We start from the raw sequence: 17,766 nt of genomic DNA on the forward strand, positions 1-17,766 counted from the left end.
GAGACAGAACAAAAAAGGCAAAATGCGTTAAGGATATACAGGAGGTAGGAATTTTGTCAGAAATAGAAAGAGAGGTGAAACAAAGCTGACAGGTAATATGGCAAAAGGTAAAGAGTATTTGTTTAATAAATGTTTAGTTAAAGAACGGGTAAAATTGTAAAGAGGGCAAGAAGGATGACAAAAGTTGGAACGAAAAATACATTCAAATTATTTTGTGAAAACATAGGAATGATGCAACAGTCACAAAATTATAAAACACTTTAAATTAAAAGGAACAAAAAAAACAGTCGCTTCAGGTAAAAAACTGCAACAGGACAAAGCTCTGGTACCAAGCTCTCTCATTCTCTGGCCTGGGGTGGAAGTGCATGGCTTACACAGCATGATAAAAATTATAATAATTTTACATACTTAACATAATTAAGTTAAAACACCCAGAATAGTTATCTGTTTAGGTCTGAAGACTACATCAGAACTTCTAATACTGTTTTTCCACTGTTTGACCAAGCCACATTTAAAAGCCATCCAATACTTTTCTCTGTATCTGGACTGTACCTTTATCAAAAGGTAGCTGTTATATTTCTATTTAAGAAGGATCATGAAATGCCTACTAAAATTTTGATTAATTAAAAAAAAAACCCACAAAACAACCCAAAATTTAATCAAAAGCTACAGTTATTCCAACAGTGGCACAAACATGTATTATGATAAAAACAGATAATCCTCAGTAGGATAATAGGAACAGCAACTTCAACAAAATAAATCCTACTCCTTTAACAAGAAAAAAGCCTTGATTCCAAAATGTCTTATTTCCTTTATCTAGTCTACCTCACAAAACAGCGATTCAGGCTATCGTACTATCTGTTCTAATAGAATCTATTTTTTGGTCTATCTGCTGTCAGTATCACAGGCATTAAAAAAAACAGCGAGACTAAAAGGAAAAAAAACCCACATTTTTAAATGCCTTTATAGATGCTGACACAATTCTTAGCTCATTAGACTGCAGAAGTGTGCGTGCACATGTGTCTGTGTATATAATCTATTTCAATGCTACAAACCAAAGCCATTAATGAAAAATGTCACTGCCTCTATTTTATCAGCTCATGGAGAAGGCTGAAAAAAGTGTTAATTACAAAAATAAATCAACTAGAGTTTGCTTAAAGGAAGGATAAGGAATATTAGGGTAAAATATAAATATTTTAATTAAATTACGTGTGTATGTATCTAAGCACGTTCAAACGTGCAAAAATGGCAACAGACTTCATTTACAATTTAATGTATTTGATCATTTAAAATATGTATAAAGTATGCAATAAATTTCAAGAAATTACCATTAATTTACATAATCATCTTTGATATTATAATTCATTTTATGCAAAATATCCTGAGATCTAAACAAATAGGAATAGCTAATTCACAAATAGACACAGAAAAATACAGAATACAGAAAGAAGAAATATTAGACATGTAAATACAAAACCATTTTCTTACAGCTGTCCTTAAACACTTCAGTTTGGACACAGTATATATACCAATCACCACAGCTTACACATATATATGAAATCTGCATTATACTCACAGAGAAGCTACACTACCATCCCTGTTTAGGAATCTCTTCAGGACTTAACAAATGCCGTGTTTGCTTTGAGATATGTTCAGTCCAAAAAGAAAAATTATTAAAGCTTTTCTTTAAAAGAAAAAAAAAAAGCAAACAAAAAAAAACAACCAAAACTTGAGGTGACAGAAGAGTTTCACTGACAAAACTGTATACTGAAAAACAGTTTTAGAGAAATACATGAAGCAAGCAATTTAGCAGCATGCAGGAATTATATCCTGATTGAATACACTGGGATGAGGTCCAAACTAATCTAAACTAAAGCAGGTCTGTGTAATAACTTAACATTCCACAGATGTTAGGCAACCAAACAAATGCTCTGATGAAGGCTTACAGCTCTCTAATGTGGCTTCTGGACCTCCACGCAACGCATCAGTAAAATGAAGAGTGTTAGACAACTTTACTCTGGCCTGTCACTTCAAAACCAGTTTGTTTACCTTTTTTCTGGATGATGAGCTCAGATGCAGTGCTACAGTAAGTCACTAAAGACATCCAGAGTGTGGGTTTTGTGGTTGGGTTTGTTTCTGGTTTTACTGCATTCTCGAATAGGTCAATGCATATCTGCATGTGAAGCTATTAAAGAGAACCAGTAAAGGGGTGCTCCTCATTCCAAGGGCTCATACGCATGGATCTGGAAAAATGTGCATTTTCATAGCATAGCAAAGGGTTCTGGACTTTACCGCTACATAACGATAACAAAGTGGCACATACAGGACTCGGCAGAGTTCCCACACAGGTTCACGTGGAAACTTCACAGGCTGCGTGAAAACATGCTAGAAGGATCCCATGCTTGCCTTCACGTGAATACAGGGCATTTCATTCATAGAATAGAAAAATATTCCTCAAACTTACTCTTACGGGTACTTCTGAATGTGATCCACAATGAGTAGGAACAGTATTCCTGTACTAACACAATATGAAATTCCAACTTGAAAGAGCCCATAGCAAGTAATATATACAACTATACACATAGAGAAAAAGAACATTTTTAGTTACAAAAATAAGAACACTTCTCCAGAATTATGTATTTCAAAACTACATTGTAGAAGGTTTTTTTCAAATTCAAACTTGGAGACTCCCAAACATGCTCTGGGATGCTAACATCACATTAGGGAGACACAAACTTTGTAACCAATTTGTGTGAAACATATGAGGCTAAACTCAGACTAAGGTCAGAGCAAGTTCCCCAAATCCTCCACCCGAAACAGATTCTCAGGAGTCTCAATAAGGACCACACTCCATGAGTTTGGAAACTGCAAACCCAGTTATGCTGACTCCCATGCAACCTGATTTGTACAGCAAATTGGGTAACAAGTGTGCTAATATAGCAGGCTATATTAAAGCTAGTTCCTTACTGAACCTTCATGCAATCTTATTTATTTCCATTCTGAAGGATGTATACACAACATCTTTTCAGTTTATTGCTTTTTTTTAGAGTTTCTTTAGCCACTTCTTCTACGCATGTCTAGAAGACACTAGCTATTTCAGACAGATCCAATTAAGCAGACCCTCTTCGCTGCCTGAGGCATCATTAACTTCAGCAGGGCTCTGCACCACCCAGCAAGTCATGTCTTGAAAGCCAGAGGGAAGAAATGTTATCAATTTACTCCTACAAAACTATTCATTCACAGAATTAAGTTGGACTACGCATCACTTAATGTTTCTGTGATAATAAAAACATGCAGCAAACCATGAAATTAGTATACAGCACTGCATTTATCTCTTTTGCTATATCAAAATGAATTTGGTAATAAAACCCTAGCTAAAGTGTCAGGATGGCCTCACTCCATTAAAATATAAATAAATGAAGATGAAAATCTACTTGAATTCTTACATCAGTCCAAAATAAAAACCAACTTTACTTGTCTAATGACAATGTGCTTGTGAATATAAGCTTTCATTAAATGTATTTTTCAAAATTATATACACAGCTGAGTTCATCTAATGGCTCCTGGTCACCAAAAGCGAAGGTCTTCTCCCTGCCTCCCTCCTTTCCTGCTCTTCTTTTTCCCTGTCAGGGTTTGTCATCTCCCTTTGTTCCCAGCTTCCCCATACTCCCTTGGATCCTCTTTCTTGACTGTCAGGTCCTCTCAGGAGCCACTTGCATTTGAAAACATAGCAGAAATTTATCTGCGTTTTTCTCATGGAGGGATACAATGAGTAGTGAAATTGTGTGGCCAGGAACAGAGGCAAACAGAGGAAAGAGGATGTTTTCCCTATGCAAAGAGAATGCTTTCCTTTTAAACTACATCTTGCAATGACACCAGTACTAGTGTATTAAACTTGCCCAGGCATGTTTTTGAGCACTAAAGCCAAACAACATGATATAACCTGCATCTATGCTAGAATTTCTGCTCTCCTTCAAAGAAAGCTGGTTGCATTCAAATTGCCTTCTGGAGATAAGTCTTGGAGTACTCCAGCTCCCAAACCACCAGGAAAAGTGATGCTAGCGAGCAGAAGACCAAGAGCGTGCCAAGCAGCCTTCTGTCAATTTACTAGCACAGATACGCTTAACACCTAGGAATAGTCCCGGATCAGGTTTAATTTGCTAGTAAAGAAGTAGCCTAGGAGACTTAGGTTCTCCTTTTTCTTAAGCTTCTCCTCCAGGCTAAAAGGTTCAGAAGGACAGTACAATTCTCTTCCATTATCCTTTCCATGGAGGGAGAGGACCCCTTTGCCCACACTGACGCTCATCAGATGTATGGGACTCAGCCATTTCAGGACTGTGATACTGAAGCCATTTTAGCACTCCCTGTTCTTCCATATCTGTGCAGTGCAGATTTTCCTCATAACTTAGGTTTTCAGCTTGATATTTTTATCCCAGTTTGGCAAGAAAATGAGGTTTATGCTGACAGCTGATTGGTTTCTTCCCTCTTTTCTCCCCACACAATGACGTTTTAACCCACTGGACAAAATGTAATAAAACTTTGCACAGCCACGGAAGATTTTTAGGGTTTATATTCTAAGAAGTTTAGTGAAATAGGCAGTTCTGCAAAAGCCCTATGAGTATTTCATTAGTGCAATCTTTTCTTGGCATCCTAGAATCTATGTAGCAATTCAACCACAAGACTTGTTCATGGGGAAAGTGGCCCCACTGCTCACAGAACTACATGTCACCCTCAAGTCTGCAGTGCCATTTACGTGTTTGAGTGAGAGCATCCAGGAGGGATGTCTAAAACCCCGCTTTATCAGAATTTTCCACTTGCCCTAGAGAGCATGCTTCATGCCCTTTTCCTGCTTGCCTTTCATAGCTAACCAAAATGTTAACTTTTCAAATCAGATCCTACATGTACAAATAAGGATGACAGTAAGACACATTTTTGTGTCTACACAGAAGTGACTACAGGCATGGCAGGTATATAAGTTTCCATTCAAACAGAATCCACTTACTTTCAAGCAGATACAACAAAATAAAATGAAAACCTGTGCCTAATGACAGGCTAGTGCCATTAGAGATGTCAGCACATCCCACCTGCCTGCCATGTGCCACTTAAGAGGGCACACCACATCTGCCAGACGTACATGTCTTATGCACCGTAGGGCATCAAAAATGGCATCAGATGCCTACTTTTAGGCAACTGAACACATAGTTCATGCTAATCTTATTCATGGCCTAAGTTTCTGAACTAACAACTAACAAACTGCCAACAGGAAGATGTAGAAAAGATGCAGCAGAGCCGGCATGCAAGCAGTTAACATCGAAAGGGTGCTTTATGCCAGTTTTGTGGACAATGCTGCTAGCAACAGCGTTACTAGTCATTTTAAGATAAAAATAAATCAAAAAACAACTCACTTTCTTCACATGCCCTGCTGCCAAAATCCCTCAGATAGAGCTGCCAATCATTCAGAAAGCTCCCAACAGCTTCCACAAAAATTAAGCATTCTCTACAGTAATCCTGGAAGTGATACATTCAGGCAACTAAAGTTATCATATGAAATAATAAATCTAAACCAGCACACTGCCAAGTTCCAGTCACTATTGCAATGTACTTCTCTGAGAGTATCTCTGGAGTTCAAGGAAGAAACCAAAATCGCCAGTAGAGAAGGCATGGGCTTTGTCTAAAGATTCATACCAGCACACTTACAGAGTAATCTGAAATATTCTCCCCCTGCAAGGTTTTGAGTTTTTTTCCTAAATCTAACAAAAAAATAAATTAATTAGTACACACCACCAAAAATATACTACAAAAATTGTACTGTCACAGTTCCAGTGGTGACCTTCTACAACAGGACTATAGGTTGGACAACCTGTGAAACCTTGCACCTGAATGCCCTTGCAGCTCTGTGTTTAGGTCTACTTCTAACTAAAATGATCAAAATTTACAAACTTACAATTCTGAGGGAGACAGGAAGCTATCATACCAAGGGGTTAAAACTCAGAAAGACTTTATCCTGGCTTGTTAAAAATAGAAGAGACTCAGGAAGTATTAATTACTTGGGCTGATTTGTCTAGGCTTGAAGATTTCTTTTTCGGAAGACAAGCAAATCCTTGAGAAAATTTGTGCAGCATCAGAAAGTACAGGCTTTATCTATCCACAGGTCATCATGATGACGCTTAGACTACTCTTTCTGAAACTCAGCAATCCCAAACATTCCAATGGTGTAATTAATTCACAGGCCCTGTATTTCAGCTTAGACCACTTAAAATCCAGTTTCCATATTGTTACACTCATTCTTACCTCACTCGTCCACATTTTCCAGTTTCACTCTCCGTGTTTTTATTTTGTCAGCAGTGGGAAATTTCTAGGCCCCTGCGACAATGACAACTTCAGAAAGCTTTGCTTTGATCTCACTCTTTCCTCATAGATAGTTTTGTTTTCAGCTTCATTTCTCTTGCCTGAATTTCCTTCAATTTCTTAATATATTTTGGATAATGTAGTAGCCATGAATTGTACATTTTCTGTCACATCAATCTCCATTTTTCACAGACCATTAAGCTACACTAGAAATCATCTCATAAATCATTTTTGTGTATTCTTCTAACCTTAAAATCAACAAGTTTTGTCTAAGTATTTGAGCATTTGTCTGCCTTGATGAGCCACAGAAGCATTAACTGTATTCCTCTTAATCACTTCATGGTTTCTATAGTTACAGCTACACATGGAAGATGGAAACAACTTTTTTAAATGACAGAAGTCTAACAAAATGAAGTAAATGGCATGAAACAGCTGACAGCCAGGACCGATATAACATTGTAACTCTCATTCAAAAAACAGAGAGCACTCACCAGGAGCTTTCCACTCCACTTAATAGCTTACATATTTACAGACTGCAGCAAAAATATAGAAATGCTCAGAACAAGACTGTCGTTAATAGCGCCTGAGTGTGTACATCATCTCTGTGGGAGCTTACACCACATTTTTTTATTTATTTATTTGTTTAAATATTATTTATTATATTTATTTTTCTGTATTGTTATTTCTATATTGTTATTTTCTATATTGTTATTTTTCTATACTGTTCTTGTATGCAAATATTCTCTTCGTATGCAAATTGTATCAGAACAAATGTAGTACAGAAGAAAGAGGGCTTTTTTGGTATAGAATGTAAAATAATTAATGGGAAAAGAAACTGGAAACATCTAGCTGTAGAGAAGTTGTAAAGAAGGTTAATCAAAACACAGTTAACTTCAGAGTCCAATTCTTGAAGTGAAAAAAAAAGCTCATGGAATGAAAAGTGAGTGGGTCAACTGATGGGTCATACAGGGCTTAATGGGCATGAACTAAGTTCTGATTTTGTATTATCAAACGCACAGATACACACAAAATAAAAATAGCGTAATGAACTCTTCATTCTTGGAGACATTCAAACCCCAGTGTGACATGCCCATGGCCTTGGGCCTGCTCTGAGCAGGGATTCAGACTAGAGCATCTCCAGAGGCCCCCTTCAAATCTCAACCATTCTGTATTCTGTATGGGATAAAGCACTGAGAAACTTAGATATCTTGGACCTTAAGTTTACCTTTACCTAATGAAAGTGAAGTGACTGCGTGCCTGAAAACTTCCAATATGAGTTAGTGAGAACCGTTGTCTTATATTTATCATGTATATATATGTGCACCTCCAGATATTTCAGAGATTAAGTGTCTCTATCCCATGTTAAAGTAAGGTGTTAACAGCTGATGGCGCTCTTTCCAGATTCAAAAGACATTGTCTCCCTAAACCTGTATTTGGGGTTCCCAATCTGTGAAATGAATGTCACTGTTGAGTTACTAAGAGGAATGTATTAGCCTTGACAGCCACTATTGGATCACCAGGAGATCTGTTCTGAGTACCTCCATCTGCAGGGACAATTCACGGAAAAGAACAATGGACACAGGAGATGAACAAAGCTTACAAAGACTTTGGATCCATAGGAAGAGGCAGTGAAGATGAGACTAACAGAGCACTATGCAGACATGACACAGAAATCCAGGGGCTGTGAGGAAGAGGAGGATCACTACTGGCTATGTAAATAGGGTTAGAAGGCAATAGAGGACGGCTAGCAGTTCAGGAGTATTCGTAGTGGGAACTACCTGAATCAGTGACAATCAGTTTAGGACAAAGATTTTTACGGATGACATAACTACCTGCCCAAGGAACATACGGGAGAGTATGCAGCACATTCAGATCTGCCATTTCAAATTCCTGAAAACAGCCTGTTTGAAAGGGCAGAAAGCATATTTTTGACATCTTGCAGGACAATCTCACTGGAGTGATCTCTGCTGTGCAGCTTGACAGAGGCCTTCTCTGACCACTTTGATCACCTTTCCATTCGCAGAGAATCATGCCGGATGACTATTAGCTCTGCTTACCCAGTATATCCCTCTGTTTCCCACTAACTCCTATGCTGGGAAGTTCTGGCTTCTAAGTTTTGCTTAGAGCTCTCCCACCCCCAAGTCCACACAAAGCCTAGAATAAAGCTCTCAGAGCCTTATTCACAACTAGATTGTGAAATTAAGCATCTAATTTGCAAGTGATTCGGTGATGGAGGGCATGGCACCAAGGGTATGCTTTCTCCCAGGCCTGGGCACCCCTGTGTGCACCCCTGAATCACCACCACTATCAGGGACAGCCAGTGTGTTCATGCTTTTCTGAGGCTGAGGGCAAAGATGTGCAATGGTCCCCAAATGATCTGTTACAAATAGTTTTTTATAGCACTCATAGATACAGTACTAAACATAATCCTGATAAACCTGGAAACATAAATAAATTTATTCATGATGAAACCCTACCAATGTGAGCAAAATTTGTATTATTTAATTGTAAATCACCATGGTGGAAATACAGCTATACAGAACTTTTCATGCTTGGGGAATGTTAAGTATCATATGGTGCCTACTTATAAATGAATATTTTGCAACAGCTAGTACTGCCCAGTAAGGGTTTTGACAAGGCACCAAGTAGGATTATGCCCTATACATGTTATACACATTCATGATTCACAGTATCTCCCAGACTCATCCATAAGTCTGTAGTGTTCTTCACACAATTAGCAATACTTAAGCTTGATGCTTTGTTATGCATGTAAATGTATGAAATGCTTATAATGACAGAAGACGCATTCTTCCCACTTTGATTTCATCACTGCAGCTTCTTAAACATTTATAACAGCTATTTTCAAAACAAACATACTCTTTCTTTTTGCAACATTCTGCTTTACACAGATCAACAATCTGACCTCCTCTTCCGGAAAAACTACCGGACTATCCTGGGAAACCACAACACACCATGCAAGTTGGTTCAACAGCTTATTTGCAGTTACTCCCTTACTGAAAGGATTACAAAGTTTTTTGGCTTTGGGGTTTTATTTTTTTACATTTCATCTTTGTTGATCCTACCTTCTGAGATGTCCATGGTCTTTTCTCTTAATTTTCCCACCTCTCGCTCCAGGTGCAGAGTCTGAGGCTAAGCTGGTTAAGTGCTATCTGTGCTATCAAGCTCGAGCACAAAGGTATCTCAGTAAATCTGGGATAGAAGATTTGAGGAAGGGGAAGAGAGAATATCAGTGTTCTACAACAAATCTGAGTGGATATCTAAGATTTAATTAAAAAGAAAATCATGGGGGAAACAATGTATTTTTGGTAAGGAAAAGTGCAGATTTTTAGGAAAGTAAAGACTACAGGGTGACTGAGAAAGGGACAAACAACTTTGATTTTGAATATGGAAGATTTTAAAGATAAGGAAAAGGTAAAAGGGGCAGGAAAACGCAATAGGAGTTTTGTGCCAGTGCAAGAATATTATACATTTTTTTGACTTATCTCAACAGTGCACTGTTGACAGCCATTTCACAGACCATACACAGTATCGATCTCGTAAGTTCACTGTCCTGAATTTACAATACTACTGGCAGACCACACAGGGAAAGAGGAGAGTTTCAACAAGGTAAGAAGATGCACAGCAGTGCAGAACATTACAGTTGGGGAATTCATACAGCAATGATGTTTCATTATCAAATGAAGCTACTGTTATAAAAACAGATTCAAAAATTGAGATCAGAACTTTGCTAGGTGATGAGACATTCTGATCTTCTGCACTTACCTGTGTATTCACAGATATCTAACGAGGCTTTGCATTTCCTAAACAAACGAAAGGCATATAGTACAGTGATGACTTAGGGGTATGAAGGGAAGACATAACAGCCAAGGATATCCTGCTTCTTTATGATCAGAAATGGAGGGATGCATACTCCACGGTGGAACAAATATAAGGCCCATGAGCCCTCAGTCCACATTTATAGATGGATCAAGACTTTTTGTGCATACATGTAGTCTATTCAGCAGACACCAGCAACCTTTTCAGTCAGGTAACAGATTATGGACAGATAGATCCCTCTTAAATGCTAGCTCCCCAGGCACTTGAACCCTATATAGAGGAAAGAGAAATGTATTGGCAACTAAGAATTGAACTGCCTTGTTCCCTGCTTGATAAAAGGTAGCCTTCCCATGGGGACAGCTTCCAGAGCTAGTGAGGTCCATCTACTGCTGCCTAAATTTGGATCACCTTTCCTTCATACAGATGTTTTTAATGTTCAGTATTCAGCTATATTCACAGTAGCTGAACACTAAACACAACCTTGTAGGAAGCAGGAATATTTCTGATCATGTGGTACATCTGGCAAACAAATAACTTTTAGATACATCAGCCTTTTGCTAGGTCCAAAAAGTCTGATGATCTTTTAAACTGAAAAGACCATTCTGACCAACTCCTCTGATATCTTTCTGCTCACAGTACCGCTCCTCGCAGTTTTGTTTCATTGTCATGATTCCATCTTTGAACTCTCATTCTTTTAAATTCAGACTATGTAATATAGCCACCAGAATCATCCCAAAGAAACAAATCAACTTGGGTTATTTAAACCCAAAAGAGACATAAAAGACAAATCAGACAACTCCACCCTTATCCATAGACATGGGGTTTTATGAAAGATTTTCTAGAAGATTTTGTTACAGTAATACCTGTTGTTTCTAGAATGTGAGTTTAATCATTAATATGCATTTCTCTCCCTTTCACAATCAATTTTAAATCCATACTGAAATCAGGTCAGTAGACTATGTATTAAAAAAAAAGGTTAGCACTGTTTCAGTCTGGTTGTCTCTAAGTTTTAGATGATTATACTAAAACCAGCGGTTTATCCCAGCTTAAATACAACTGGTTTACTCGAGGTTACACTATTCTGCCCTGCTGTCTTTAATATCTTTCTCTTAATCACTTCAGCTCTTCATTGTCTCTAGATAAAAGAAGACAGGGTAAGAGGGAAGACTTGCAGGATGTTGTGGCCAAGAAGAAAGAATGTCGAAGAGGACACGGACAAAGAGGTAGAGAGGTTCAAAGCACAGTGAATGGAATAATTAAAGAGGCAAGAACAAGTGGAAGATAAAGTTTCAGACAGAGGCAATAGGAAGATTGTAGGTCAATGCCAGGAATTAAGAGGAAGCAAGTGTCCTGGAAAAAGCAATAAATTTGGGTTCTCATCTTGTCATGAAGGTGATGTATCATTATCATCTATCATTTGAAACTGATGATGTACAGACAAAACTTACTTCAGAGGAAACTACTTCTTTTCCTCAGTTTGTTTTTTTCTTCTGAAAAGAAGGCATTTGGGGATTCAGGTTTTTCTTTCTCTTTTAAGAAAAATACTTTTTGGCAAGCTTTATGTCTCTTCAGGCAAAATCAGCATAAGACATTAAGAAGACTACACACACGCATGTGCACTACGACAAACCACCTAATAAATGAGCTTACTAGGACTCTTAGTACACAGCAGCAAACAGTGGCAGATTGAATGTGAGACACTAAAGCTCTAAATGGAAACAGAGCAAGTCCAGCAGCTTTTGTAATTATCATGTGGCACTGCAATCTTTTATTTGCAAACCCTTCATCTTTTTTTTTCTTTTGTGTCCTGCCTATTATAAGGAAACAAGAACTATTCTGAACATTAAAGTTCAGCCACTAGAAGAATTTTTATTTTCCCCTCAGCACCAATGATAAGAGTATTGCTAGCCCTATAAGCACTTGTTGCTTGCAGAACGTGACAGAACTGAAAAGTATAAGATTCACACTGAAAGTCATGCTCTGCGTTAAGTCAGACTATAGTGCCAAGTTTTCTGCATCATTTGAATGGCTGTCTTTCAAATCAAATCAAAGCAAATGTGACTCTTCCATTTCTAAATCTACATACATTTACTTATCCTTCATAAAAAATATTACTACAGGGAGAGAATTAAACATTTTGGTTTAAAGAGTTGCTAAGATTACGCCATGTCACTTAATGTGTTAGCACAAGCAGCTTTTATTTATGGAACATTTACAGTATTTGCTATACTTAGTCATCCCAAAGAATTTACAAGAATTTTTTGTAAAAAGAAATTTTTGTAAAAAAAAGTTTTACAAAAAAGAATTTTGTAAATTTTTTGTAAAAAGAATTTACAAGACAGAAGCATAAAGTTGCTGTATACTACATTAATCTTGAACACTGCTCTCTCTCCTTTCTGTTTGAAGGGCTTCTTTTCGCTACTTTAATACAATACCACATGACATTCAAATCTGAAAAGGAAATGACTGGGCAGCTAAAGTTAGCTATCCAGAAGCCTATAGGACATAAAGAAGCAAAAAAGGTTAAGAGAGTACATACCTTTCAGCTATTCAGTAAGATAAACTGCTAAGAAATAGTAATTATGGTTGAACTATATGGTGGGCAGGTTATATACTTTAAATGACAGAAAAATAAAACCAAGAATAGACGCAAGGGGGAAAATGTGATTCTTCTCAGCCCATACAGTTGTAGTACCTACATTCATAACACAGATACAGCCAAAAAATTGAGTTCTTAGTCACTTATGAGCAGCTGTAAAATAAAACAGTGAAACACTTATTCCTATCAAATTGAAGGCCTTAACGAAGTTGAAAGGGTAGGCAGCAAAATATGTGACATGAGCTTTGAGGCAACAGCCAACTTACAAGCAATATAAAGTGTTCTACATCAGGAAGCTCTTCTTGCCATAATTTTGCACTTGCAAAAGAGTGGCTTTTAAAAACAAATGTTAAAGCAGTTAAACCCCAAGTATAACACCTCTGGGGCTAAACTAGAAAGTTCGGTTTATGTTGATGGCTGTTTAGAATTGCCTCTGTGAGCCTCACTTAACTAATTTTCATCCACTTAGTATATGCAAAGTTGCTTTTGCATGATTCTAATTTATTACAGGAGGTATAATGTAACAGTGGGAAGCTAAGTGCAACATTATTGTCTATTGAACTATTACTTATTTATAAATTAGCTTATAATTGAAATAAAGGCTGTTAACAACACTGCCTCAAACCTTGCCATAATATAGTTTTAAAAAGTTGAAGGCAAACAGAAAGATTATCAGAAGCTGAGAACGAAATGAAAAATGAAAGCAAGGTAATAAGGTTGTTGACAACCTGCGTGCCACTGACTCTATAAGGGATCTTCTAACTCTAAAAAAAAAAAAAAAAAAAGCAGTGAAAATTAAAAAAAGGATACCTTCCAAAGTAAAGTTTAAAAAATCTGCACTTTACTCTGAAAACAGATATTGTTTCTTGCATCAAATAAAAAAAAAACAAATCCAGTCAGTTCACTAAAAAGACCTGTAACTACATACACTTACGGTCAAAGAAATGAAAGTAATTAAGCAATGGTGAACTGATCCCAGGATAGGCAGAGCAAAAAAAGAAGTGGCTAAGAAAGAGAAAATAGTTTGAGGACTGCGAAAGGACAGACGGCACAGGCCAGCCTCCCTTAGGCTGCATTAGTGCTGCTGGGGGACAGCTGAAGCTGTGTAAGATCACAGATATCCCCTCTGAAGAAGGTCAATTTATGTAGGAGACAAAAAGCTAAAAAAAATACCTGCTGCTGTATGAACTGTCAGGTTGCCTGTAGGGGAGAGGAGGCGCAGGTTTGTACAGAAGATGCAGACTGAGCGTGTAGAGTTTCATTTGAGATAAGACAAAATACAGGCTTCTAAATGTGTCTACAGGACATCACTGCTGCTGGATTTCCTACTGTAATTAATGACAATCTATAGCAGGATTCAACTGCCTCTATACTGGCATTCAGTTCTACCTGCAGTGCCCTAACATTCCCAAAATAGATGTGGAGCTGCTCAGTATTACACAGGAATTACCTGAGAGCCACCCTTATCTGGGGTAGCTGCTGGAAGCTACAATAAAACACTGCAGTACCTTATACGACACTAGATGCCTAGGGGCTATACTTTCCTAAATGGGCACTACAGGTGGTAAAGGTTCAGAGCAGATTTTGTTCAGTTCAGAACAAGCTGAATCACTCTGAGGCACACCCATCTCCTCCACTAAGTATAATGAAAGCATGAACACAGCTCACATATAAAGTCAGGGTTGTCATCTGGAACTGATTCCTATTCATTCTGACAGGTAAATGTATTGAGTTAATCCCTCTTGGACACCTCACCAACCTCCTCTTTAATAGGCTGCAGAAGTGACCCAGAAAGGCAGCTCCTCTAATGTGAACAATAGGCTCTACCAAATACCTGCTGGTTGATCAGGAAAACATATACTTAGGTGTATAGAACAAAGGGATATAACCTGCAACACAGGATATTCACAGATACAAAAGAGTAAGGTTGTATCTGTACTGAAAGCATAGGGGTAAAAACCAAAATAATATAGGAAATTTTCCTCCATTTAATTCCTCTCCAACTTGTTGCTTTTTCTGCAGCATTGCACTTATATGGGCAAGAAGTTGCCTTTGTGGTTGCTTTAACCCACCCACAAAGACAATCAGATCAGTCCCTGAAATCAGCTGGGAAAGCAGGTTTCTAAGCTAAAAGGACTGATTCAAATAATCCTGAAGGGTAAAGCTTTCAGGCTGACACAGATCTGAGAGCAGTTTGCAGGGTGGCCCTTCAGCTGCTCTCTCTCCTTCTGTAGAAGCTCTTTGGCAAGTGAAAAAAAGTTACAGAGAGAAAAATTAACTTTGCCAATGCATGCATAGGTCAGTATATATGAGTTTTGATCACTTACCACAGGTTGCAGAGATGCAAGTTACATTGCCATTAATCCCAGCAACATACAAACATTTTCTCTAGAACCATCATGCACATGCTCATCTACTTATAGCAGCAACATCTGCTCATCTGTATAATTAAACCTGTATTTCTCAGTAATACTCAACTTTCTGCAATGTAGTATTTCAAATCATTTTCACAAAACTCACCAATACAAACGGGTTTGCTATGAAAGTCTTCTTTTTATGGGCAAGTTAATTACAAATCTAATAGATCATTGAGAAAATAACATTTCATTCCAAATTTTCTGTAAACCTATTGCATGTAAATTTGTTGATGGGTGTTTTAGTTGGAATACTCAAACTGCACAGCACGTGATGTACTTCAGCCTAAGTAACTTGCAGCTCTTTGGAAATCTCCAGTGGAGTTTAAAAAATGATTGGATTTTATCTGCTTCTTAATGAAATGCAGATTACATTTTGTGTAGATTTTTAGTCTCTTACCAACCATTAAACAACCAGTAACAGATATTTTATAATCACACTTGGGGGGGGGGTGAATAGGACCCCACAAAACATTACAGAAACTTTGTCTATAGATTTGCTTGCTTGACAGACACATTCCATCCTCAAAATCACATTATATTTAATAAACTCATGTACCTCAGGTTTCTCTATGACAATCCATCCTAAAAACCCTCACTAACTGCAGCACTGGAGATACATAGATGGAAGCATCCATCTGTTAAACAAAATCACAAAACACTCCAAAATGTAAAAAGATACCAGAGATATAAAAACCGAGATGTAAGTATCATTTATCTAGGACATTGCATTGCTCAAAGTACACTGAATTTTAATCCTGGATGAGGATTAAGGTTATTTATAATAAACAGAGAAACAGAGAGAGAGGGAGAACGCAGATTACATCTATTCCTCATAATTACTTTGTCCTCTGAAATTTTTTCTGCTGCTTGTTGGCTTCTCATAATTCCTAATAGGTCATAACCTTTTGAAATCTCTCTTTGCAGCAAGATCTCTTTTTAGCTAAATCTCTTTGGTTTTGGGGTGACAAAATAGCCCCATAAATCAGTTTGCTGAATTTAGTCTATTTAGCAATGCACATTATTTTGTAACTAGTGAAAACAAAGAATTGTGCCTCTGCACAAAATGATGATATGTAGGATTCTGACTGCCAAATGCGTCCTTGATTGACAGGCCACCTCTCACACAAACAAATGCTGGGTAAGTATATTAACTGTCTGACATCACACAAGTATACACACTAGGCACTTTTACTTAATTTCCATTCAGAGCATTGCACAACACGAACACATTTCCAATGATCAGACTCACTGCACAGACGTACACTGGAAAAGTGGGTTATATCCAGACTCACTCCACCTGCACATGGGTAGAGTGCACTGGCTTCCACATTGTCCTCCAGCTAATATTGCAGATCATTAATTTCAAAGAGCTGTAAAGCTATCCAACAACATGGTCTTATTCCCTAACGTGTTGATATAATAAATATGTGCAAGCCAGATTTCAGAGAACCTAGTCATGGGCAAATGAAAATTACCTATACCTGTCACAGTCTCTGGATTCACCACCTCTTTATTCCAAACTTCCAGATTTTATACTCCAAGATGACTTTACAGACAATTAAATGTGCATAATGGACTGAAAGGACGCAAGAACAGCTCCAAATAAATATGGTGACCTCTTATGCAAAATTGCAACTTGCTATATACAGGTTTTGCATGGATTTAAATCTGAGTTTGCTTTCTTTCTACAGCAACATTACTGGAATCATGTTAAAGTGAATGAAGAGCTGGAGGAGCCAGAAACAGATCTGTGAGTTGACTATGCTTCAAAAGTTATCATCTATATACAGATCAGTCTACATGGATGTCCTAATTTTCAGCAAAGGCACATCAAAATATTAACACAATGTGTACTTCTGGACAAAAAGAAAACCAGACAAATAATTTCAACATTTTCCACTCCAACTCTAGTGAAGCAGACCCAAGTCAGGTAGGAAGATGTTCCTTTTTATTTCCGTACTGACAGCACTGTATTCCCATCTGTGAAAGTAAGCTTTAATCACCATGGAGTTCACCACTGATCTCCCACACCTCAGACAATAGCTGAAGCAGGAGGATACACAGCATTGCTTGGAGAATCACTCAAAGGCTCTCTTGATCTCCAGCTTTATACCACCAACTTAAATGGACCAAACAGAATGTGAGATTGTTAGTGTTAAAATGATAAAAATACTATGCTGAAGGCATATGCTGTTAGGAAAGAGGGCTGCAGTAGCAATGTATTTTCTTGGTCATCAGCTGTAGAATTGCATGGCTAGACGGTTAAAGTAGTTGGCTAACAGGTAAACTAACCCTCAATAAGGAACTGAGTGGTTCCTGTTCTAATGCTGACTAAAAGCTATAGTGAGGGGAACAAAAATCAGCTGTCTAATGACACTTCTACAGTCCAACCATTAAATGATGACGTTCTGATCTGATTAACTTCGAAGCACGAGCAACAGCTGCCTGCTTTTCTTCTTGTGTACAAGAAGCAACATTTTTGCCAGCTGTACACTGAAAAACAGGTGTTAAAAATCAAACACATTGCTGCAGCAAACTGGGTGGAAAGCAAGCTGATTTTAAAAA

The 17,766-nt window shown here is 37.7% G+C and overlaps 1 protein-coding gene across 23 annotated transcripts in view; it reads right to left on the minus strand.

Annotated features, from left to right (window-relative positions):
- Positions 1-17,766, minus strand: part of RIMS1 (regulating synaptic membrane exocytosis 1) — a 303,442-nt gene that overhangs the window by 157,893 nt on the left and 127,783 nt on the right. For 2 of the 23 annotated variants that reach the window (XM_061460507.1, XM_061460508.1), the window contains exon 4: positions 2,465-2,518. The exons of 20 other annotated variants lie outside the window; for them this stretch is intronic. In XM_061460507.1, coding sequence (XP_061316491.1) covers positions 2,465-2,518 — 54 coding nt within the window. Of the gene's footprint in view, positions 1-2,464; positions 2,544-17,766 lie in introns of those variants that run through there. One more of the 23 variants, XM_061460491.1, reaches the window with a different exon arrangement.

The sequence above is a fragment of the Pezoporus flaviventris genome, unplaced genomic scaffold (assembly GCF_033815535.1).
Source record: "Pezoporus flaviventris isolate CSIRO_AGI_PZ_B2104156 unplaced genomic scaffold, CSIRO_AGI_Pfla_v1 ptg000031l, whole genome shotgun sequence".
NCBI classification, from domain to species: Eukaryota; Metazoa; Chordata; class Aves; order Psittaciformes; family Psittacidae; genus Pezoporus; species Pezoporus flaviventris.